The sequence below is a fragment of the Terrapene carolina genome, unplaced genomic scaffold, assembly GCF_002925995.2.
Source record: "Terrapene carolina triunguis isolate 2854851 unplaced genomic scaffold, T_m_triunguis-2.0 Scaffold95, whole genome shotgun sequence".
Taxonomy (NCBI): domain Eukaryota; kingdom Metazoa; phylum Chordata; order Testudines; family Emydidae; genus Terrapene; species Terrapene triunguis.
In genome coordinates this window covers 10342791-10368384 of record NW_020664446.1, presented here as the reverse complement: position 1 = coordinate 10368384, position 25594 = coordinate 10342791, and the positions used below count along the sequence as shown (strand labels likewise).

The 25594-nt window shown below is 41.6% G+C and overlaps 1 protein-coding gene across 1 annotated transcript in view; it reads right to left on the bottom strand.

Annotated features, from left to right (window-relative positions):
- The window catches only part of ACSL5 (acyl-CoA synthetase long chain family member 5), a 37884-nt gene extending 13497 nt beyond the window's left edge, over positions 1 to 24387 (bottom strand). The window contains exons 1-11 of the mRNA XM_024193522.1: positions 24224 to 24387; positions 9540 to 9727; positions 8674 to 8782; positions 6563 to 6627; positions 6361 to 6462; positions 5845 to 5944; positions 4242 to 4420; positions 2360 to 2392; positions 2017 to 2068; positions 1051 to 1124; positions 184 to 261 (exon numbers count right to left, since the gene is read on the bottom strand). Coding sequence (XP_024049290.1) covers positions 184 to 261; positions 1051 to 1124; positions 2017 to 2068; positions 2360 to 2392; positions 4242 to 4420; positions 5845 to 5944; positions 6361 to 6462; positions 6563 to 6627; positions 8674 to 8782; positions 9540 to 9695 — 948 coding nt within the window. The 5' untranslated portion in view covers positions 9696 to 9727; positions 24224 to 24387. The remainder of the gene's footprint in view (positions 1 to 183; positions 262 to 1050; positions 1125 to 2016; positions 2069 to 2359; positions 2393 to 4241; positions 4421 to 5844; positions 5945 to 6360; positions 6463 to 6562; positions 6628 to 8673; positions 8783 to 9539; positions 9728 to 24223) is intronic.
- Positions 24388 to 25594: the final 1207 nt, after the last annotated feature.

The window sequence follows — 25594 nt, the reverse complement described above, 5'->3', positions numbered from 1 at the left end:
TATCACTAAATAAAGGTTTTGAAGGTTGCCCTATGGACAATCTGGTATCGGCCAGTCACAAGTCAGTAGCTAACTGTGCCATTGTAGGACTGGTTGCATGGACAGAACTTCTACTAGATCATTACAGGAAGGACCTTGGTATAGAACATAAGGAAACAAATTAAGGGCTTGGTTTACTCTTACCTGTACTACTCTCTCAAACATGTGAGCCAGAGGAAGATAGGACACTGAGATGTCTGAAGTCTTGCAGTCAAATGTAGTCTACAGTGAAACAGAACAGCATTGAGGTGGGAGATGATAGTTATGCCACAGCATAGAACAGAATTCAACAGATCTAGGTTTAACTGCTATATTGAAGTGGCAAGTAATTTTACACCTGCTCCAGCCTACTCAGAGGTTTGAGAAGTCAGAACTTTGGTATTTGCCCCTCCCGCCCCTCGTGATCTGTTAGAGACCACTGAAGTTAGCATGGGGGACAGAGGGAGGATGGTGGCCATCTGCAATTCCTGAAGTCCCTGTCTAGTAGATTTCCTCAGCTTGGTTTGGAGCCAAGTCAGGCACTCTTGAAAGAGTGGGATTTGGGGGGGGGGGGGGCGAGAGAGGGAGAGAAAAAAAAAAAAAAAAAAAGAAGAGTTTCGTCTTCCTTCTAGGAAGATGTCTAACTTTCCTGAGTGTCCTTGTATAGACAAGCCCTAAGAATGGATCTGAATTTCCCATCTTGGGCCATTCAGATCCAATCTGAGCAGCCAGGATTTAGATATTTCAGATCTTGTGGTCTGGCTCAGATCCATTCCTAGGACCAACTTCTCATTTCTGTAAAATTCGTGTTCTGGCTTTGGACAGGAGTGAGGTTAGTTGTCTTGGCCTGGTCTGCAGGGGAGACTTGTCCATTTCAAAGTCCTGCACACAGTGTAGGCGGATTGTTAAGTGGACTGTGGCAACTCAGGAGGACCTGAATAGTTTTGTGAAGCTGGGTGGCTTAGACAGGATAACAAGCCTCCAAAGGAATAAACACCAAGTTAGTCTGCAAACATGAAAGCAGCAACTTACCTCAGTACTTTTAAGGAAAGCAGCAGCATTTGCAACAACGTTTTCATGTGTGAGCATGGCTCCTTTTGGGTTGCCTGCCAAAGATCATGGGGAAGAACAAGCTCATGGCAGCTGGAACCACTATGGATCGGGCACGTTTTGTAGTTTACATTTGGCTCAGTCACACGTACATTTGCAAGCCCTCAGGGGATTCATTTGTGGTATTGGACTCAAGTCGTGTTTCCATATGTAACTAGTAAGTCTTCACTAGCAACGTTAAAGTGTTGCCATGGCACTGCTTTAATGCAGCTGTGTAGTCATGGCACCACACCCCCACAATGGGAGTAGCTCCCAGTGCTGGTGCTCGGTCTACACCACCACTTTACAGCACTGAAACTTGCAGTGCTCAGGGAGGGTGTTTTTTCCCTATGTAGTCTTGAGACAGAGCTTTTGGATCAGAGATAAAAACCATCACTACATAAACATTACATCTAATGCAAGTGTACCCAGAACATGGCCTATAGAATCCTGAGGTGCAGTCTAGGAGTGTCTCCAGCTAGGCATGTTTTAAGTGGAAGTGAGAGCTGCAGGTTTAAGGGATAACATGCCCAAGATGGAGGGCCAGCTTCTTAGACTGGTGGAACTATTCACTTGAGTGGAGTTGAATGGATGTAACAAAAGGAGATTTTTGGCTCATGTCTGCTATCCCTCTACAATGGCTTCCATTTTTATAGGTGTAGTGTAGTGTAGTGAATGAAGCCTCCTGCAATTATTCACTATAGGATGACAAAGCAGGAGAGGCTCTCATTTGACTGCAAGTACCATCAAGCAGCTTGTTTATCACAGAAGGAAATTATGTTTTCTGCATTTCAGGTCTTGAGACATTTCCAGTATCCCCTCTCCATCACAATAGTCTCCCTGATCCAAGGCAAGAAAATTTAGAGAAACAAGACACTTTTTAGTGTCCAAATTCTACTTGTTACTTACCTGTTGTTCCACTGGTGAAACAGACAATGCTAAGATCCTCAGGTTTAGGAGGCTAAAGAGATGACAAAAGAAGCAGTGTTAATTTCATAATCCAAAGGGTGTTTTTTTTTTAAATCCTTTGCCCCACTACTGTAGTGTCCAAGCACCTTCCAGGTAAGAAGCCAGTAGCCAAATCCCTGGTATTTCTCCCTTTTCCAGCAAGGCTCTGCTTGGGTTCAGTTTTATTTTGTAAGAGTTTGAGGTAGAAAGGAGGGGGATCATTGGTGGACTTATGATGGAGAGGCCTCTTCAAAGAGGCAGGTTTTGCAGTACTTTCAAAGAGTATTAAGTTTCAGTAACTTACAACAGGTTCTCTTAAGTTGTTCCTGCCCAGCTCCTGTGTCAAGATAGATTAAAAAAAAGACATCTTTTAACACTTATTGTAATATCAGAATGTAAATGCAATGCAAGCAGGTGAAACAGGCCAGATGGGGCATGTGATTGTTTAGCCAGCATGTGTTTTGCTTGTGTCAATGAGTTTACACCTTGACAGGTACTGGGCTTTCCCTGCACTTCCACAGCAGTTACTGCAGAGCCCTCTTCAACATACTCAAGACAATTAAGTACAAAGCTGGCTGTGAAGCATTTCAATGGATCTCACTAAACTGGTGACAGCATGGCAGATGAAATTCTATGTTAGTCCATAGCAGAAAAAATTCTTCCAACTGCACATACAAAAATGGGGTCTAAATTAGCTGTTACCACTCAAAGATCTTGGAGTCATTGTGGATTGTTCTTTAAAGACATCTGCCCAGATGTAGAACAGCAGTCAAAAAAAGCTAACAATGTTCGGAACCACTAGGAAAGGAAAAAGATATACCATGGAAAATATGTCACTATATAAATCCATGATACAGTACACAAGATGTGGGTGTGTGGGGTTCTGGTTTTCCCATTAAAAAGAGATTAGAATTGGAAAAGTACAGAGAACAGAAACAAAATGTAAGGGTATGGAACAGCTTCTATATGAAGAGAAATTAAGACTGGGACTATTCAGTTTGGAAGAGACAGAGGGATAGTATAGAGGTCTATAAAAATCATGAATGAGTGGAAGTATTATTTATCCCTTCTCATAAGAACTGGGGTCACTCAATGAAGTTAAGCAGATTTAAAAAAAAAAATTCAAGATGCAGTCAGTCAATCTGTAGAACTTGTTGCCAGGGGATGTTGTGAAGGCAAAAAGAGTATAACTGGGTACAAAAGAGATTAGATATGCTCATGGAGGATATAGCCATTGCTAGCTATTGCCAAAATGGTCAGGGATAACATCCCATGCTCTGTATTTTCCTAAGCTTTTGACTGCCAGATGTGGGGGAATGGACCACTTGATAGTTATCCTGTTCTATTTATTTCCTCTGAAGCATCGGACAATGGCCACTGTTGGAAGGCAGGCTACCGGGCTAGATGGATCATTGGTTTTACCAGATATGGCCACTCTTATGTTCTTAGTATTCCCATCCACAGAGGCCCAGCAAGCTTGTGTTGGACCCCTGTACTGCAAGTTTTACAGCCCATGCATTTTACAAGTTACAGCTCCGGAATCTTGCGTTTGAGATCTCCAGAGCTAGCTTTAATTTCAATTAATTTCTGGAGAGCATGAGGGAAACTCAAGAGGTGGTACAGACCATGTACCTTAGGTGGCTATTGATCAAGAGCTGCAGAAAGTCTGTCCATTTGAACAGTTTCTGCAAGGCTTACCAGTTTGATTTGGACTGAATTTCTTATTCAAAAAAAGTCTGTATGTTGTCATTTAAGGAGCACAGATTAACCCCCAACATTGCTATTGTATTAAAAAACTAGACATCTGAATACCAAGTCAGTATGCCAGCTTAAATGCATATAAAGAGACCTTTGTAATGTTAGATATCTTTAGATGCAACTTAGGAGTGTTGTATCTCCTTAATAGGTGGTACATGACTGAGCCACTCTAGGAAAACTCCAGTTGCCAGTGTAGTAAACATGTTCCCAGTGTCTGCATTGCACTAGTCAATACATTGCTGTTTCTTCAGTGGCATGAACTAGCGATCTCAACGTTCAGTCTGAAGCTCTCAAGCAAGCAGTGAAATGTGACTCTGGCTTCAAATCATTGACTGCTCATAGTGTTAAAATCCTTCTCTTACCAAGTAGCTGTATTGACCTTTCCCTGAACAGTCACCAGATAGGCTGTAAGTGAGGGGTTCACATACCTCAGCTTCCTGAAGAGACAGGATCTCAACTCCTTCTTTGGCACCTTTATCCTTGAGCTCATCATCAAAGAGATCCATCAGAATGATGGTCTTCAGACCTGGGATCTTCCCTTGCTCACAGTTTTCAAGCAGGACTTGTGCCTTTTCAGGTTTGTCACAGATCACCATGGAGATGTCAGCTACAGAAAAAGGAAGAGCCCACACTTCAGAAGCCTAATCCACCTCTTGCTGAAATTATAGGAGCCTTGATCTGACCCGTAGTGAGATTTATTAGCCATGATTGATTAGAGGTTAAGGGAAATTCAGGTTCTGTCCTTCAGCATGTTGAGTTTTTATTTGAAAGGTTGCAGCCAAAGCCAGTAGTTGAAATTAACAAATGCTCTGCTCTCAGTTACTATGGTTACAAGTCTGGGCCTATACTAATGGAGTCATACCAGGGCTGAATTTTGACTTATGTACAAGTGTCACACCCCCCCCCCCCCCCAATGGACTGTACATTTTAGTTGTACATGTAGAAGTGGGTCTTGGTAGCTGGAGAGAAAAAAAATCAGCAATAAGTATTTACAGTGGGATTTTCAAAGTCACTCAATGACCAATTCCAGCCTTGGACTTAAGGAAAGAAAGTTGATTGGCATTAAAACTTTATCCCCTGTTTAGAAGTTACATTTTAGCCATGTATCTTGAAGAGTATTGGCCTCAAATACTTGGAATTTACAGAAGCCTTTTACCACAACATGCAATTACTAAAACCACATGTAAGACAGCAATGGAACACTAATGAGCAAGCAACATGTTCAGACGCAAATGAACCTAATTAGATTACTGCTCTGTTGTCCCAGGAGACAGAACCTGTTGCTAAGGTTAGCTTGGCTTGTAATTTAATTTGTAGTGATTTTACAAGTTGACTGATGGTCTTATTCTGTTCGGCAATCCTGCATTTGATTTATTTGAACAGAGAGACAGTTCTGACAAGGAAATAAGCAAGATAAAGACCAGTGGAAGAATCAGTCACCTAAGGAAAAGAAAGACTTGAAATAGACAAGAGAGCGTTCGCTCATTTTACTAACTTTGGCTGTAATCACGTTGACAGTTTTGTATTCAATTAGTCCCATAGGATCTCCGGCATACTTAAGTGTTGGCAGGATTGGGCCTTTGTATTATCCTGTGTTTCAATTTAGAGTCTCACCTCAAACTATGAGGATACTGCACTAGTTTGCTTTTCCTAGTTGGAGAAAGTTTTGTAGGGGGTCTCATTAATAAGTGAGATACAGATGACCCAGTTCTTCCCAGGTAGACTCAGTCCTTAGAATCTAGTGGACAGTCACCAAATCTTATTACAAGAATTCTGCCAAGAAATGCGGTGGTAGACCTATTGCTCAGATCATGTCATCTTACAGGATGGGCATTGAGAAAGTAGTGCTAGCTATAGGTGATGTGCTGACAGTTTAGGGTGGAGTTGCAGAGCTAGAAGTGAAGAGGTCTAGGTTTGTTAGCTAGTGTAGGTCTAACTACTATGAAACCTGAAGCAGAAGAGGAGCATTGTTAGGTCAGTTAAAGTGGAAAGGAAGAGTTATTTATTGTGAAGAGTACATAAGGTTTTTACCTTTGTTAATAATAAATACAATGGCATCTGGCCCCAGAGTGTCATAGAGTGGAACAGCAACCATTGAGTAAGTGTAGCAGGCATATTCTGAAATGATCCACTGCACAAAACAAGAAATAGCACTGTTAGAGAAGCAACTACCCTGAGTTTGTTACCCGATATGTATGGTAGTTCAAATGCTTTTGCCAGAGCAAGTTTAGTAACCTGTAGAGTAGCCCCTCACACATACATCTAGTATTGATTTGTATATGAACCGCATGTTATGGCAGCCAGAACCCAGATCTTCATGGTTAGTCCTAAATAGCCACCTGGACTAGGATTAGCAGATACAAAAAGGTGATTGGAAGGAAGACAGATAATCAGTTCTTCTATGGGTTCAGGCTTTAACTGTTCTCAGATTGTCACTTGGAGCCCAATCCAATCCCTACTTAAATAAATTGGGGGCCACTCCACTGAATTTAGACCCCCATGAGTGCTGGACAGTTGCCCATTGCTAGAGTTCTGCTTGTCACTTACTTCTGGTCTATTTTGAGCAAAGATGCCAATAAATTGGTCTGGTGAGGGTTTACATCCTTTGAACAAGAGCCCTGATCCCAGGTATTCAGCTCTGTCCAACACCTGCAGGAATAGAGGAAGTAGTTTTGGCTCATTACCACTGGAGACTGCTACAATGTGCTGATCCATTCTTTGGACGGTATACAAAATAAGCGGAACTAACCTGTTTGTAAGTCAACCACTGATATGGCTGTTTTGGTTTTCTGTACCCCAAACATGGTCCATTTTCTACAAAAAGTTGGGAAGTTTGTTATGAAAATTTACATACAAGTTTTATATTCAAACTGATCTTCATTTATTGGGTGATCTAAAAGATGGAAAGTGCCTTGTTGGATCAATCTCCAGATCAATCTTATGTAGTCACTCATGTAGTTAAGTGTTTTGCTAGAATCTTTAATCCCAACAAGAGACTGCACAAGAGGTCAATCTTCCAAGCAATCAGGGAGAACTACAAGAATGTGTAAAAGGTAACTAGGAGGAGAGTAATGTGTGTGCCCCATAAAAAGGTGGTTTCTTGGAAAGTCATTTGTCTAGAGAGCAAGAGAGTTGGGTAGCAATTAGCCAGAATTGAGGTACTCCAACTCCAGAAATAGAGAAGTACCAGAGACTTGAGGAAAAAATGGAGTTTTAGTGGAAGTTTTTGTAACATCTCTGGCAAATTGATCTTCAGGACAGATCAAGAGTGTTCAACTATTGATTAGAGTTCTGAATGGCTTCTGGCTGTGATTGTCTTTTGTACCCTTTGATATTTGCAATTTTTTGGGGATTTCTTGTAGTTAAACACCTGTTAACTACACCCTGCATGCTGACCCCTATAATAAATGCATTAATTTAGCATTTGCCGCCTATTCACTATTTTTTAAGAACTATTTGTTAAGAACTTTCATTCACCCAGTCAGGGAGCTGCAATACCATCCAATTCTGCTGGCCATTCACAAGACTATTTTAAAAGACTGACTGACACTTATGGCCATTGCACATGTTGTCCAAAGTCAGGGTCAGTTCAGGACTGCAGATAAAATTGGCTAAATCAAATAACTGTCAACATGTAATTGGCCATGCAGTCTCTAGCTCAGTCATCTTACCTGGAAAGATGAGTGCTACCTAGCTACAGTGCACTCTTCCAATTGAGTTTCAATCAGATATCTGGACACAGTAATGGCATCCTCTATGTATTAGAGTTCAGGTTCTTTCCTTTATACTAGGATGTAGAGACACTTAAATTTAAGCTTATGATCTGATCTTCAGTTAGAAAACCTGAATGTCACCTTCAAACAAAGAGGGCTTTTTGATTGTACATACTTAGCTACAAACATACACCACTACTAGTAGTTCCCACCCACTCATGTTGGTTAATGTGAAACTGTAGGCTTGTGCACTGAGCCACAATGAACACCATTACCCATAACTTTGCACTACACCTTTCCCACTCAACTAGATGCACAAGATGCTTAAAAAAAAAAAAAAACCAGTAAGTGACTGGAAGTGCTTTTCTTCAGAATTCAGTTGCATATGAAGAGTTTACACTGCTTTTGTAGTGGACTAGTTTGTTCAGCAATGAAAAGAATTCTTTCCTAGCATAGTATTCTCCCAAGGCTTTATACATGAGCCATAGGCTGCATTAACACTAAAAAAAATTCACATCTTCCCCCCTCCCCAGTAGTGGTCAAGTGTCCTGAAGGCACAGACACCAAATTTTGTGCTGAATCAGAAAAACCTTGATTCATCTCTTATGCCATAGCCAAATGTTTCCAACAGTAGTGATGGAAGCTTCATTGCTTTGGACTGTGGAATTAGACTGGACAAAAAGTTTTGTCCAGTCTATTGAAGGCATTCTTACATTGGCAGGCTATTAAAAGATCTGAGACTGTCTGATCTAACAAGTTTACTGAGAGGTGTTGGCATCCTGAGAGCACTTTGAAGGGGTATGAAAGATGGCAGTACTGTTTATTTGGATACTTGTGAATCTGAAAGGCTGATTATTCCTTTATTTAAGGAGTTACTATCCCAGGCTTTTTAGGTCTGGTTTGCTGTATTTAAACCATGGTCTTGCTCTCATTGAGGTATGTGGCTTAGCCCCTTCGATTTAATTTGATCAATGCACACATTCGGAACCGTCTCCTAGAGAATGTCCAAAAGCGACAGTTTAGTTGGACCTAGACTAGACAGTAACATCTCTTCTGGCTTTAAGTCTATGTAGCTGGAACAAACATTTACTTCTTATGACCCACATGAAGTACTTAAAAGCAACTTCAAGAACAATATCCTACTTACCAGACACATGGAGTCCTCTTTGGAAGGCCTCATACATAGTTTTGGCATCCTCATAGTAATAAGCAAGCAGCTTGTTCTCTGGCAAGAAAGTACTTCTTCGGGCACCTCCCTAGGGTCAGAGCACATGTTTGTAAGTGTTGTTACAGAGCAGTGAACTGAAGGTCAGGTATGTGACAGGCAGCTACTTCCTCCTCCAACCCTCCCCCCAAAACCCTTTGAGGGGGAGCTTTACCACACAAGCCTACAATCAATTAGGAGGATTTAACTTCCTCCTAGAGTTCTGTCTGCTTGCTCAGTGGGGATGAATCCATCCACTGTACTCTCCAAGACTAGAAAGCCACCTTAAGTTTAGGTAAATTTACTTCATCCTCCTTTATAATCAGACAGCCAGGGTGTTTACACAACTGGTAGATTCTGAAATATTGCACTTATTTTAGCCTCAGAGCTGACAGGTTATCAGATAGGTATTTCAATGAACTCATCAATACATTGAGTAGTTGCCACTAGTACCACTCAAGTGATCTAGATGTTGCTTGTTTTGTCACAGCTAATAATGGCCCACCCCTTATTATGGGCATAATATTAAAGTAACAGTGAATTAAGAGTTTTGAGATTTACCCAAGGTATTTCATGCTCCTACTCCCCATAATTTTAGGCCAGATCTCAGATTGGAGGACTGAAAGAAATTCCCCTAGTTTAAGTCACTTTTATTATAGCTCCCATAAAAAACCCACCACACAAAAAAATACAAGGCAGTTTTTTTTTAAATTAACTTTTACCTAAGGCAAAGTTTTTAGTTGTGCCTAGATCCCCTTGAAAGTCAAAAAGAATTAAGCATTTTACTTATTAAGCAAAATGAGCATTACCTGAATTCCTATTGACTGGTTGTTCAAGTCAATAGGAGGTGAAATGGTCTTTGGTCTGGTTATCACCCATAAGAAAATTGTAGCTCCAAGAGTAATAAGGCCAATCAATGCTGGTGTTGGGAGTGGTGAAAACAAGAAATGAAGTATCCAAATCATGGTGCTGGATCAGCACCACCAGTGTGTTGGACCTGAACAGAGAAACAAAAGGTTTAGCAGAGTGTTATGGCTTCCATGATTAATGTGAATAGCTATTTTAAGAACAAAATAAGATGCAAGATGTTTAGACAGGTGCAATTGGTGCCAAGTAGCATGAATCAGTTAAGTGGGTTGCCTTTGAAGACATCCTCTTTCAGTATGTAATTGACACCATGCAATGCTGTAGGTCCACAAGTTCTCAAGTCACCCATCCAGTAAGCCTACTCCATCCACTGTGAACACCAATAGACTCCTCACCTCAGGAACTAAGATAAAGAATGTTAAATGGGGGAAGCTAGGAGGTTGAGATGAAGAAGTGGTTTCATTAGGACTGGGTGATTACCACTATTGAAAGAAGTGGAAAGAATTGGAGGGGCTAGAGGCCATGAAGTTTAGCTAGATCTTGCCCCAGACAGGTTCAGTAATGCAGTGAGTTAGTAGAAGCCAGTTAGTAGAAGCTCCAGACTGAACAATGAGAGGGGAAGAAAGGCAAGAGCTGGAAGCTGCTTGTCAAAGGAGTTCAGTGGTGACTCCCATCTATCCTTAGTCCTTTTACAAGAGTGGAAGAAGAAGTCAAGGGTAGGTTTTTCTTTGATGCTGGTTGCTAGAGAATGCTTGCATGTTAAGTAACTAGAAGAAAAGGCAGCTGCTAGGAAAGAAGTGGCTAGGAGTGGGGGAAGGTTGAGGCAGAGAATAGATGAAGTCTCTTTTCCCCTGTCACTGAGGGGGAAAAAAATAAAAAATAATGTCTTTTGAATTGGAAGGGCAGGTTCTCAGAGAAGTCTTGAGCAGAGCAGCTATATGGATTGAGAAGTTTTAGCCCTTTCTACCCCCCCACCCACATCATCCTACTTTAGCTTAAAATTGTCACTGCTCTGCCTTGCTGATTTCATCTTTGCATTAAAAAAGGAAATATAATTTAATAGCTGTCCAGCTAGTATCTATTCCCTCTACAGAAAAAATGCCAAGACTGGTAGTTTGTGTTGATAGAATCTTGTCCTGAAGACCACAAGAATTATTACAGTGGTATATTTGTTTAGTAAAGTAGTACACTTCTGGAATGCCAAAGAGCAAATTATGCCTGAGCTACATCTTGATCTCCCATGTAACCAGGATCTGGCCACCTGTTTCATACACAAGTAGTGAATGATGCCCACATTGTAGAGCATAGAAATTCTGTGAAAACGTATCAGTGAAGCAGGAAGCTTTGGGGAACCACCACAAGAACTCTGCCATATTAGGATTTGTTTCAGTTCTGTCCCCCAGGTACCATTTCTGAAGGTGAAACTGCCCTAAATAGTATATTGAAGAGGTAAAATAGGAGCAGCTCTCTTCTATTTTGAAGTATAGGATGCAGAGATAAGGATAGTTTTTCAGCCCTTTGGAGATTTGTAGGCTAGGTACTCATCTTGGAGTCTGTTACAAAATGCATCTGATGTAGATTATGACTAGGTCTACACTATGGTGGTAAGTCAACCTAAGTTACACAATGCCAGCTACGTGAATAATGTAGCTGGAGTCGACGTAGCTTAGGTTGACTTACTGTTGTGTCTACACCATGAGCCTCTTGTTCCAGTGGAGTACCATGTAGACTGAAAGCACTCGGCTGTTAATTTAGCAGGTCTTCAGTAGACCTGCTAAATCAACCCCTGGAGCATTGATTCTACAGTAGTAGAGACATACCCTATGTCTCAATAGCTTTCTGTAGGTGATTTAGAATGTGCAGCCACAGCTCTTGAGAAGGATGGACCTGGGGCAAGGCTCTGGAATGGGAATAAGGAATTTAGATCCAGTTCTTGATTCTGCCTTTAACTTCAAGTTGGTCAGGTTGTTTAGACAACATCTGCCTGGAACTAGCCATTTTACTCCAGTATTTTGGACATGAGCTTGAACCAGACCCCTTATCACAGTTCCCATCAAGTTTAGGAGGTGTTTGAAGTCAGAATCCAGATCTAGTTTCACAGCAAGTAAACCTGAATACCCAGAGTTCAGAGTCCAGATCCACATCTGACTTTGCTGCCTATCACCATGGATTTTAGCACAACTGATCACTGGGATGTTAGATCTGGTTCTGAGTTTCCATGTTTGTCTTTGTATAGTGCCAGAGCAGAATGCTGCTTTCCTGGTAGCTTTAAATAGTGGTGATGCCATGCTTTTTGCTGACAAGTAGATATTAATTCTTATCTTATGTGGCTAATTTTTTCTGATTGTGGGCAGACTTGTTCCCTTTCCCCAAATGTATTTTCTTCACTCTATGTTAGTTAGAAACTGAACTAGTATCTTTTAGCCAAGTTGCGTGTGGGACTAGTAAAGGATGAGCAGGCTATATGTGCCACAGTTGTACAATTATCAGTTTTTGGATTTGCTGAAGCATGCTTCAACCCCCCCAAAACAACTTATTTAAAATAATGTTGCATTCTTTGCAAAGAGTACAAGCAATGTACACACAATGTGCAAGTTTGCACCAAGTCCACTTTTTTGTGCTTTTTTGCCCACCTGCTTTCAAATGTCTCTAGTGGAGGAGGAAGGGCAGGCTTCTGAAAGAAAATGGGGAGGACAAGGCCACAAAATAGCACCCTTCTCCCACTTTGTGTGTGGGGGGGTCAGATTCTACATGGACTATTGGAGATTAATGGAGTGACAATTAGGACAGAACAAGGGCTTTGAAATTAAAGCCAATGTTATATTCATACTTAACAGTTAGGCTACAGGGATGCTCAGACCACAGCTGATCATGCAGAGTAATATTGTCCCATTGTTTCCTTGTACTCCCAAGGCAGTCTGCCTGTATCCACATATGCCATTTTATACTCCAATTGTAAGCTTTTGGGGGCAGGGATCACCTTTTTGTTCTGTATTTCTATAGCCCTGGTCCAGGATTCGGGCTGCTAGTCACTATGAAATACAAATATTTTGTCTGACAGACCTGGTCAAAAAAATTGACAGACCAGTTGTCAGAAAATGCAGTTTTGTCCAATTTGATATTTCAGTAAAAAACTTGACAGGAGCACAGCAGCCTTATTGGAGTAATTTGATAGCATCGGGATAATGTGTTGGATTTGGTTTTGTAAGGTGGTGTTTTGACTTTGTCCTATTTGAGACAGTTTACCCACAAGATGGAAGTTTGTTTTCAGACTAGCTCTGCTTAGGAGTTACTCCTTTTTGCAGAGTTAAGACTTTGAAAACAAGCAACTGTCATCTTAAAATTGTACAGTAGAACTTCAGAGTTACAAAAACTAGAGTTACAAACTGGCCAGTCAACCACCCCCTTCATTTGGCAGCAGCAGAGACAAAAAAGCAAAGTCACTACTCAGTTAAACCATTAAAAATAAACAAAGGGAAAGCAGAACTTTCCTTCTGCATAGTAGTTTCAAAGCTATATTAAGTCAATGTTCAGTTGTAACCTTTTGAAAGAACCACCATAGTGTTTTGTTCAGAGTTACAAACACTTCAGGAATGGAGGTTGTTCGTAACTGAGGTTTTACTGTAGTTGAAACTCATCCTGGGCATTAAACCAAGGAGGTTAGTTGGATCACACGAGGCATAACATTTGGCTCATTCTTATTTCTACAGCCTGGACAACATGGTGTCCTTTTTCACATCTAATTGATGTGTTAATTCTCCTGCATGTACAGACTTATTCAGCAGTGAACACAAAGGCTAATTAGAAGGAGCCTACAGCCCCAGTCTTTCCTTAACTAAATGGTTAAGTCAGTTCTGTTGATTGTTAAAGTTATTCTGAAACAAGCACATGGCAGATAACAGGAATCCATGCTTTATTTTGCGTCAAACAACCTGAAGTCTGACAGCTTACATTTGCTATCCCTAGCCACTTTACATTTCATAGTCCAAACTATACATTTATTTTATCTCCATTGCACTGGTTTTCCAGACAGGAAGTAGGGGATCCTCTTGGCATATTTGAAACAGAACACTCCCAGTACCAAGTCTGACCTAGGACAAATAATTCATATTGACTGGTCCTTTGAACCATGTATTTAAGATACAGTTCTGAGATATCATGAAGCCAGCTTCTCTTCATTCACACCAGGTTGAATTACTAGCCACTCGAGATGTGCAGCAGAAATGCCACATGCCATTTTAGATACCTTATGCCAAAAAACCTGTGCTGCTACTGGTTTCAGTTAGTGGTCAGTGCTCAGCACTTTGAGGAGCCAGGTTCAATGCCTTGTAAGCAGATTACTCTGCACCTCTGGTCACCTTTGAAAGTTTCACCTTACAGTAGTAAATTCTGTGCTCATCCAGGAGTGGTGTCCCCTGCAGGATTTGTAAATCAGAGCAAAAATTTGGCCCAGAGGAACGGATTTGGTTCCCTATTTAGGGAAAGGGAGGAGTTTACAGCTTTTGAATCCTTTTGGCAGTTCAGTCTCAGACACCTTCACTTCAGCTAGGGCACTTTGGGTTTTATGCTTGTTGTAACACAACTTCTGCTCTTGATTATGCCTATGTAACCCTATTGAAGCCAGTGGATTTACATGAATTTTAACAGAGCAGGATTTAACCACTAAGGCAACTGGACTAGAGGCAGGAGACTGCAGGATTGCAAAGAGCACCAAGGTGAAGTGGCAAGTGATTGAGGTAACAGACCAGTGGACTCCCACATCAGTATTTATTCAGGGACAAGTCCTGAGGCCGTCAATGTTACCCTATTGCTCACCTAGATTGTAAGCATTGAGTAAATTCCAGCATTAAGATTGCCAGCAACACCTTAATTCAGTCCCTTTGTGCTTATGCTACAGTCTTTAGTTGCATCACTGTACATTATGGACAACCTTAATTCTGGCATTTTAGCCTTCAGATATTGGAGTTTGCAACTTTAGTCATGTTCTTAAAAAAAAGACGACCACTAAGTCAAACTCCATTGTGACATCACATTGACACCCATATGGGCCATCAGCAGGGTTAGAACCTTTAGTGTCACTGCACAGACCTCTGCGGAGCTAACCGAATACTGCATAGTAGCACTGGTAGGCAGTCATCTTCTAGACTGCACTAGATGGGGATGACACTTTGCCAGTGGGTTTTACAGACATTTGCTGAAATCAGAGGAATGGTGAACACACAAATAGAAAACCACACACGCTAGTTTCATTCCAGGCTGTGGAGAGTGTCTAGTGGGAACAGATGCTGTCCATTCCCCTAAACTTGACCCCTTCTGCCCTGTCCCAGTCCTGTCTTTTCCACCCATAGCTCCTTGCCCCAGCCTTATTCTCATCCAGGGAGCCCCCACTTTCTAGTCAAGCTTCTCACCACTGTCCCTTAGCCCCACTAGTCCAAGTTCCCTCTCACAGTTCCATCTCTTGCACCCTCACCCAAGTATTCCCATACTCACATCCCAGTCCTGCTTCTCTTTGGCACCTTGTCCCAGGCTTTTCCCAGACAGTGCCAGTTCCCATTCTTCCCCCTCCAGCCTAGTTCTGGTCAGATCTCTCTGCCCCACCTCAGCCCAGTTCTTTGCAATCCCAGGATCCTTTCCCAGCCTCTAGTCAAAATCTTCCCCTTCCCACAGGCTCCTTTCCCCAATTTAATCCCATGCTTTTGCTTCTGGGTTCAGTTCTTATCCCTTGGCTTTCAATTTAGGCAGCTTCTTCCTCCTTGCTGCCTGAAGCCTCCTCAGGGATGGGGAGGAAGAGGCAATGAATGAAAGCAGAGACAGGCCCCCTGCTCTGAGGTTTGTCTACACCTAGCTGAGGATTGTGTGGAAAACAGCTACATCCCTAACATTGAGATTACAATGTACCCTCCCCAGCATAGATGCAGCTATGCGGACACAGCTGTGGTCACTTGGGGAGGTGGTGTGTACATTGGCAGAAAAACCCCTTTTGTTGGTGTAGGTTGTGTCTACACTATAGATGCTGATATATTGGTATAACCTCCATAATGTAGACAATCTCAATTCCAGTGCCTAGAGCCAACATGACCTGAAGCAGCCTGCAAGTGCAATAGCCAGGAAAATCCTGCACAACCCCAAGCTGGAGCATGCTCTGTACAGACTGTTCAGAGCCTGAACTGTGGCATCTGAGCATGTGTAAACTGCAATTTCTCCAAAGGTTCACAACTTGGTCAAATTTGATCATTTTATGGGGCTAGGCCTCTTCCTGTCCCCACTGTTAAGGCCACCCTCCTGCTAAATGACAAGTCCCTGCTCCAGAGCATGTGGAAAGTTCTAATTTCCCCCACAGAAGAAGAGTTGAGTTTTGTATGGACCACCTTTCCTCTAGACTTGTCCTTGAGGAAAGTAGAACTGTTTTAGCTGATAGTTTCCAAAAACTATCAGCTTCAGGCAGACATCTGGTATGGAAGACTTCAGCCCAAATAGTTTGTTTTCAGTTCCTATTCTAAGACTAAGTTTGGCAGTATTTTAAGGAAGTATCAGGAAATGTTACAAGTTAATACTTTAACATAGCTATTAATAGTAGCTAATTGTTGCAGCCCAGTCATTTTAGATATGCAATCCACATTCTGAGCCTAGTTTTCAGACACAGGGGCATTCCAGGGGCAACTGGAGCCTGATTAGCACCTTCCTGCTCCCCAACTTGCTCCAGGGGACTCGAGAGCATAGAAGCAAGGGCTTATCTAGCTAGTACAAGGGATTAAATCAATCCCTAGCAGCCCCTTGATAGGGAAGGGGCAAGCCAACTCTTCAGGCCCGGTTGTGGAGTTCTGCGCTTTAGCATGTACTGACCAATGTGGCTATTCAAGAGATTTTCATCTGGCTGGGAAGCTAGCAAGACCATCTGCTCACTGCCTTCATGATCCTCCTCCCAACAGTCACCCACTTACTATTGTCATCAGCTAGTCACCATGCTGAAAAGTGTGCTAAAGTTCATTTGAAAACTGACCTTTAGCAGGTTTATCACCAAAGATCTCAATCTCAGCACTGCCTTGAGATTGCCAAGCACATGCAGTTCCATTATTTAGAGTCTAAGTCACTTGGAGAGCTAACACCTAGGTTAGTCAGTGCACTCTAACCGAGTCAACTGTCATTTACTATGCAAACAGGAAACAAAAAGAATGGATTCACTGAGCAACTGATTACTCACCTTCACTAACAGTCCAAGGCAGAGCCAGGTTCATCTCTGGTCTTTGTCCAGCATAGTTAGAGAAGGAGTGAAATGATGCCCTGCCCAACCTCCCCCCAGATAATCTTGATTTTTGAAGAAACATGATTAGGTGGTGTTATACAGAAGCAGAAAGCTGTAAATCCCTTGAAGCACACCTAATGAATGAGTCACTGGGATGATTGATTCACAGGATGGTTGGGGGGGAGAAGGGGAAGACTCTTCAAGCCAACTGACTAGTCTCCCCAGGAAGCACAATTTAGGGGTATGTGGCCTCTTTAGAGTTCCCTTGTCCATCTGTCGGTCACTCTTGACAACACTGCTAATGTTCAGAGACTCAGATGTCATCCCCAGTGCCTAAACAAGGCATCTGTCCCAGTGGCACAACAGGGTTATGTGGCTGCCCTGATTCCCTCACCATAAGGTGGCTGTTCTCCTTACAGATTATGCTTCATATCTGCAGATGATTAAGTGAGAGGAGCTGCCCAGCTCCAGCCAGAATCTGGACCATGGAGTATCAAGGGTCAAGTCTGGGCCATAAACACCAAGACAACCAGGAATACATAGCATTGAAATCAAGTCCTCTACTTGGCAGTGAGCCTACAGTCAAGCAGAGGCAGTTCTCCCACAAGAGAGAAAAGGCCAGGTGAGTCGATACATCATGTGTATCAACAGAAGGTCATGACTGCAGGGTCACAGCCTGAGACATTCTTGAGCACCTGCAACTCATTGGCCTCAGCTGCTCAAATTCCACTTTAATTGGCATTGCCAGTAGCCCTCAATTTGGTCTACAGGTAGTTGTCTTGTGTAATAGTGATAGACCACTAAAGTACGCTCATGACTGTCGAGCCTGATCAATGGTCAGGGATAACATGCACCAGAATCAGAGTACAAAGGCTTACCACTGTGATAAAACTGTTCTGATAAAAGGTATCAGTTGCACTGCTGTACTCAAGGCTGTAGGTTACTGTTTTTATTATACCTTACTCCTTTTTAAAGGATTTCCACAAAGGCTGAAAGTTAGAGGGAATAAAGCTGTATGCTTCCACTCATGAGCTGTGGATTTGAAAGTTTGACTTAGTGTTGATTTATCCTATTAGGAGAAAAACACTAAGGGGTGGGAAATCTAATGCAGAGGGTAATGCAGGTGGTCAGAATCATCTTTAGCCATGTAGAGGTAAGGGTTAATCTGTGAAACCTATGGCCTACAAGATCAGAGGAGTGGTCTACAGATGTGCCTACACCACAGGAATCAACACCACATCAGGGAATGGTGATGCAATACAGTATAGCGGACAACCTCTTATGTTCTCTTCACTTGGAAGAGAGAGACTAGGACTGAAGTCATAGGCACATAATCAGTGAGATGTTGCTGATCATTTGCAAAGTGAGATGTTGCTGCAATCAATTTGCAAACATCTAGATAATAAGGTGGCAAGTAACAGTCAGCATGGATTTGTCAAAAAAAAAAAAAGTATCAAACCAACCTGATAGCTTGCTTTGACAGGGTAACAAGCCTTGTGGATATGGGGGAAGTGGTAGATGTGGTATATCTTGATTTTAGTAAAGCTTTTGATACTGTCCCGCATGACCTTCTCATAAACAAACTAGGGAAATGCAACCTAGATGGAGCTACTATAAGGTGGGTACAAAACTGGTTGGAAAACTGTTCCCAGAGAGTAGTTATCAGTGGTTTAGAGTTATGCTGGAAGAGCACAATGAATGGGGTCCCGCAGGGATCAGTTCTGGGTCTGTTTCTGTTCAATACCTTCATCAATGAGTTTAATAGCAGAGAGTACACAGTTTGTGGGATATAACAAGCTGGGAGGGGTTGCAAGTGCTTTGAAGGATAGGATTAAAATTCAAAATGATCTGGCCAAACTGGAGAAATGGTCTGATGTAAATAGGATGAAATTAAATAAGGACAAATGCAAAGTACTCCACTTAAAAAGGAACAATCAGTTGCAAACTACAAAATAGGAAATGACTGCCTAGGAAGGAGTACTGCAGAAAGGGATTTGGGGGGTCATAGTGGACCACAAGCTAAATAGGAGTCAACAGTGCAACACTGTTGCAAAAATAAAAAAAAAAAAAAACAAAAAAAAAAAAAAAAAACCACCACACACACACACCAGACATTATTCTGGGCTGTATTAGCAGGAGTGTTGTAAGCAAGACACAAGTAGTAATTCTTCCGCTCTACTCAGGCCCCAACTGGGTATTGTGTCCAGTTCTGGAAAGATGTGGACAAATTGGAGAGAGTCCAACAAAGAGCAACAAAAATGATTAAAGGTCTAGAAAACATGACCTATGAGGGAAGATTGAAAAAAATGGGTTTGTTTAGTCTGGAAAAGAGAAGACAGAGGGAACATGATAACAGTTTTCAGGCACATAAAAGGTTGTTACAAGGAGAAGGAAGAAAAATTGTTCTTAACCTCTGAAGATAGGACAAGAAGCAGTGGGGGGCGGGGGATTGCAGCAAGGGAGGTGTAGGTTGGACATTAGGAAAATCTTAACTGTCAGGGTGGTTAAGCACTGGAATAAATTGCCTAGGAGGTTGTGGAATCGCCATCATTGGAGACTTAAGATCAGGTTAGATAAACACCTGTCAGGAATGGTCTAGATAATTAGTCCTGCCATGAGTGCAGGGAACTGGACTAGATGACCTCTCAAGGTCCCTTCCAGTTCTAGGATTCTATCACCATACAGTTTTACTCACCGTGGCCATTTGACACTTCTGTGGTTCTTCTGAGATAAGGGTGAACAGAAGGATTGTAGTCCTATTAGCACCTACATGAGTGCCCATCAGTTATTTGCTCCCACAAATGGTGCAGTAGGGCTCATTCCAGAGTAAATTCATTTGCAAATTACCTTTGATTTCCTTAATCCCTTTTAGGGCTCAGTCCTGCTCCTGCAGCAGGAAATTAGAATCTTTCCTTCAGCTGCTGAATCACAGGGTCTATTAGGTTTTCAATATCCAGCCAGTCACATAGAAGAGAGGAAATCTACAAGCAGGAAGCAGAGTGGCTTGGTTTGGAGGAATACAAGGCTGTGATTGAACAATTGCTAGCTGCATCTGCTATCACAGGCAGGTTATTTTGCCTATTGACTCAGTTTTCCCCCAACTGTGAAATAGGGTAAATACAGTCATCCTCCTAGAGAGGATATGAAGATTAGATATTTTGGACACATGAAATACAACATAAGTATTAAATATTTCCCAAGGATAAGAGGGGCCCAATTCTCCTCACACAGATGAAAATCAGGAAGAATACAGCTGACTTTTTTGGAGTTGCACTAGCATAAGAGTAGCGGGGGAAGATGCAGGGGAATGAATCCTCATGTTTAACATGAATTGCTTTCCTCAGGATCCTGTCTAGCAGTTTAGTAAGCTCAGTTACAAAACAGGGAAAGAAACCTTTAAGGCATTCAGAAATCCAGGAGTTATTCTCAGACATGGCATTTTACTCTCAAAATGGAGAGTTTGGTACAACACTCCCTCCTTGTAGCCAGCTCTTCACTACAACTCGTGTGTTCTTTGAAGCTCATTCATTGGTCTCCTCTACGGCAAAGGAGAAAGCCTCAGGAAAGCATTCCCTGTTCTGAAGTTGGTGAACAATGCTGTTCCTTTTAGATAGCAGTAATTTCTGGGCCTTGGCTAATTGGAACAATGCCAAGCAATGTTGCTCACCAAATACAGGTGAAGGGTCCTTTTAATCTGATGTCCTAAAGCTTTTTGGCTCAGTGTTATGCCAATGCAAAGTGCTTTACTAACATGGTTATAATGCAGACTTAGAAACCTGAGGGGCTAGACAGATATGTTTTGCTTGAGATTATATAAACAAGTCAGGAACAAAACCTAGGTCTTCTGATTATCAGTCTTGTGCTGTAATCACTAATATAGTTTATCTTCCTTTAAGGTTCCAGTCAGAAGGAGTTTACTATCTTTCATGGTTGACACCTATATACTAGTGAGACCTTGTGGAGCTAGTTTTAGATAGTCAAGCTTTTTAAGGTAGTTAATATTTAGTACTCTAATAGATGAAAGGGCCTTTTATGTACTAGTGACTTATCCTTTTATTTACAATCCTTAAATGGAAGGAGGAAGAAAGCAAGGAAGTGTTATTAGTGGGGAAACCAAGTTTAGAATGTCAAGTATCAGAGAGGTAGCTGCATTAGTCTGGATCTGTAAAAAGCAACAAGGAGTCCTATAGCACCTTAAAGACTAAGGGATGTTAGAGTGGTTAGACATCTTGCTTATAGTTACACAAGAAATGCAGAGCAGTAGTAATGATCAGTTATTCAGACTCATGAGTTACTAAGGTCTTTTTACCTATCCTGTACATTTGCCAGGATGCAGTATCTATTGATTTTTTAGCACCATTAAGTTTATCAGTGGAGGTAGTAGCTCTTTAGAGCCAAGTACACCTTTACAGTTACACATCCACAAGTAAAAGTTAAACCTTTGATAGTAAAGGAAGTAAAGTTATATTTACTTTACTTATCAATTAAACCCTTTAATATAGATACAAAGAAAATACAGCTAATGAAAAAAAAAAGTACTAATCCCTCAAGAAATAAAAGTAGGAAAACAAAAGAAAACTTACCTCTAGAAGAAAAGCACTGCTACTTGTTACACTCACCTATAGAGCACTACAATAGACACCTCAGGATTAACTACTGGTTGTCTCTGCCAGGTTTAAATAACCAGTAATCAGAAGAGCATGCTGGGAAAGGATCTTATAAAAGAGTGACCCTAGGCTAGGGAACATAATGGTTCCTAGGTAATGATAGGGGAGAGATTGAGCTTGTACATTTCTGAAGGACCAGATAAAAGATAAGAAAGCCTTTAAAGGTCAAATCTTGAGCATTTGCTATAGTTGTGACTTTGAGATTGTTTTTTGCTAACAAAAACCCTGTTGTATTTTCAGTATTAGTAGTTTTCTGTATTTAAAGAATATTTACTGTTGTAAGCTGATATGATAGTGTTGCTCTACTGTTTGTGAGGTTAAAAAATAAAATCATTTCTACTGGAATATCCTTTGTCCTGGGCTATTATTTTTTCTTATTGCCATAGAGGGTTTTTATAGTTGTTTATACCTGTGTAGGGTGCTAATATGCTCCTCTGGTGATAGTTTCTACCTGTTCCCCACAACTATAAATAACTTTGTAAGGTATAAGGTAGTAGCTAATCAGACCCTACAATTTTAAATAGTGAAGCTGAGTTTCTTCCCATCAAAGTGACTTTCTGCATGTGAGAAATCCTTGGGGTTGTGTCCCTTTTCTTAAAGGTCTATAGACCCCTCTTACACTCCTTCCCCTCCCAAAGGTAAAGGAACAGAACAGCTGTTGGTGGCTATACTTCACTCAGCATTCTTTCTTTGAGCCCAGAGATCAGATCCTGGACTCAGTGCTGTAGATTTTCACCAGCTGTGAATTTGGCTCAAGGTACTTTAAAGAAATCACTATTATGAGTACTGTCTTAATACACAAGCTTTGTACATATTCTGTCCCCAAATGTATCTCCTACAAACTCATTGACTTCAATGGGGCTATCCTAGATATAAACCAGTGCAGATGTGGGCCATTATTAATCTTTTCTGTTCCTGGGAGGGGGAAGGTGAGGTTTTGTGATTAAAGCACATAACAGGGAATTGGCTCTCTCATGGACTTGCTGTGTGACTGGGCAAGTAATTTAACTTCTGTTTCCCTATTTCTAGTAGAAGAATAGTTGCATATCTCAGAAATGTAGTTTGTTGTTTTGTGTATGAAACTTGGCCGTGTTCAGCTTTGCCTAGCACTAGCTGCTCCCCCGAATTCAGTTAGTGCACAGGTATATATGCTCAAATGGGAAAAGCAGGCCTACGTTAGGAGTTGCCTGGATGCCACTTCAGGTGCATTTATGTTCAGAAAATGGAGTGTTTATTAAAAGCAAATGAGTAAGAAAGTGACATGAACGTTGTTAATTTTTACATGATGACCTTCCAGCTTAAAAAACAAACATGGTTTGTGCCAAATCCAGCTCTCCGAAAAGGAGGAACAAGTTTTACTGACTCCAGTTAACAATTTTTTTTTTCAAAGGAACAAAGTGGACCAGAAGCACAAGCACACAAATCTCAGTCTCTTGCCTTCTTAATGGGCTTAAAATGGAAAAAATACCATCTGTACTTACACCCACGGGTAAGTAATTCAAATCAGTGGCACAGATTGTATATGTTCTGAGAACAGCTGTGTAATTGACTGCATTCCCTCAATGGAAGTGTTTATGTGATGGAGGAGCGGTTAGGATGAGCTTTTACACAAGGAAACAGGGCAATTGTCCAAAGGTGGCAAAGTTACCTATTTAGCTAAAGCAAATAGCAAAGTGTGCAAATAAACCAAAAAGAAATACTCGCTTAGTCCACAGTTCACTCTGTACCGTTGCCACACCAGTGTTTGGAGGTGATTCCAGATCTGGAGTAGGACTTTCCTAAGTTTTAGTGAGTGTGCTGATGTTCTGAGGTGTGTGAGAGAAGAGGTTGATTTAGCCCTGTCTCATCTCTCGGAAATAAAAAGCTTAAATAATTCCCCTCCCCCGCCAATCGTTTGCATTCCCAATGTGGTGGGAAAAACCACATGTTGTGTAAATCCATTCTTGTGTCTATTTAAAAAAATAGATCACAATGGGTCTCGCATATGACCCTTGTCACTGCAGTATATGTATACAAACAGCCAGGCACAAGGACTTTGTTTTGCTATTGAAATCAATAATTCCGTTGCTCAAAGCTGGCAGTGTGATGCAGTGGGCTAGGAGTCAGGAGACCCAAGTTCTTTCCACCCCTGCCTCTCATTTGCTAGTTGATTTTTGGCAAAACGTGTCATTTTTGTCCCTCAGTTTATCCCCAGTGAGCAGAGGGGGAATGATACTTTGAATAGGAAGATCTCAAAGAGTTTGACACAGTGCTCTACAAAAGCTAAGTATTTGGTACAGAAACACAGCTTCCTGCAATATCATGGTGCAGAAACACAGCTTCCTGTCAGTTTGAAAAGGCACCCTACAGTGCATTATATTCTCTCAAAAAATTTTAATGAGGGATGATTATTTATTTCTATTATAGCACCTAGGAACCCAGTAAGAGGAAGCTTATTTGATAGCTCTCCCTCCGGCATGTAGTATTACTGTGATTGGCTTGTATGCTTCTTCTGACCTCAGCACTACTCATCTCATAAACCCTCAGAAATCTAAACACCCCAGTAATCACTCATCTCTTGCCTTTAACAACATATATTGCGGGTTGTTATGGGAGCTTTGCGTTTGCATGGGAGAATGGGGGGCTGTTACTATTTTAATATCCCTTTAAAATTCTTCCATAAAGGAATTTAAAAGCACCATTTTCCGACCAGGAGAAAGAATGTTACAGAGCTTACCTTTTTTCCTAAGAGAGGGACACGATATCTTGTGCAAGGTTTATGTCCCACTCAGGTTGCAGTACAGCTCCAAGTGAATGCATAAGGCTTGTTGTTTTCACAGACTGTTCCTGTGGCAGGATTGTATCTGAAATCATCAACAGCGCTGCTTTAATAAACAGGTGACAGCGCTCTTCGGTAACCTTTGAACCGGCATTGCAACAGGTTCAAAGGCAGTAATTGTCCCTGATTAAATATGAGCAGTAATTTCAGCCAGTTAGAAATGTCAATTTAAACAAAAGGCTAAACATACAATTCTTAACCAATGGCTTTACAAAGGAAGAGCACGCCTTGAAAAGCTAACACCAGCCCAGAGAAGGCTAAGTGCTTCGTGCTTTAATAGGGCTTTCATTTGTTTTGAGTGCTTGGGATATGTAGTAAGAGTGGCTTGATTCAGAATGGGAGCCTCTTATGTGCTTGTGATGAGCAACCAGATTATAATACCCTACCCCTTTACAACCTCATTAGAGAAGAGCCTTTCTAAGACATTACGGGGAGGGGCAAATCCTGCCCCTGCCTGAGCAGAGGTGTAGATTCCCTTTGCCGTGGAACCTGTACAGTTTTGCTAATCAATGGAGTAGTGCACTTCTTTGGCAGGGAGTTCAGTCCCTAGGGACTCCTAATGCAGCAGTTCACAAGGAATAGAAGTGCCATGGTAGGGTCCAAGAACTTACTGATTTGTGGAGATCCTTATCTCTCCCCACCAGCATGGGGTGCTCTGTAAGTGGGTCACATCAGTCACTGGATTGTAGATAGGAAGCACAGTTCAATGGTTAGGGTGCTAGCCTGGTCCAGTGACACCTGAGTTCAATTCCCTGGTTTACCATAGATTCCCTGTAAAATGGGATAATAGCACTGCCCTACCTCCCAGGGGTGCTGTGAGGATACATATATTAAAGATGGGAAGGTGCTCAGATATTATGGTGATGGGTGGTCATTACATACTTTAGATAGATAGATCCTCGGTGTAACTGCTTCAGAGCCTGGGGAATGGGCCTACCACCATGTCCGTGCATTTGTCAGAGCCCGGTTTGGTTACTTGAGCCAAGAAGTGAGTTCAGGATTTACCTCTAATAGTCTGAAACACTAAGGGCCAAATCCCGAGTCCTTACTTAAGCAGAGGTCCCACTCAGTCAGTGATTTTGGGGCTGGCTCCAGAAACAACAATGTTGTGTGTAAGGTGTTAAGCCATTACTGTAGCAGAGTGTTTTGAAGGGTTACAAATTACAATAGTACAGTTTGCATATTGATTCAGGCCTGGCTGCAGTCTTGTGCGTCTGTCTGTCTTTTATTTATTTATTTATTTAAATGTGAATCAGTGAACCAATATTG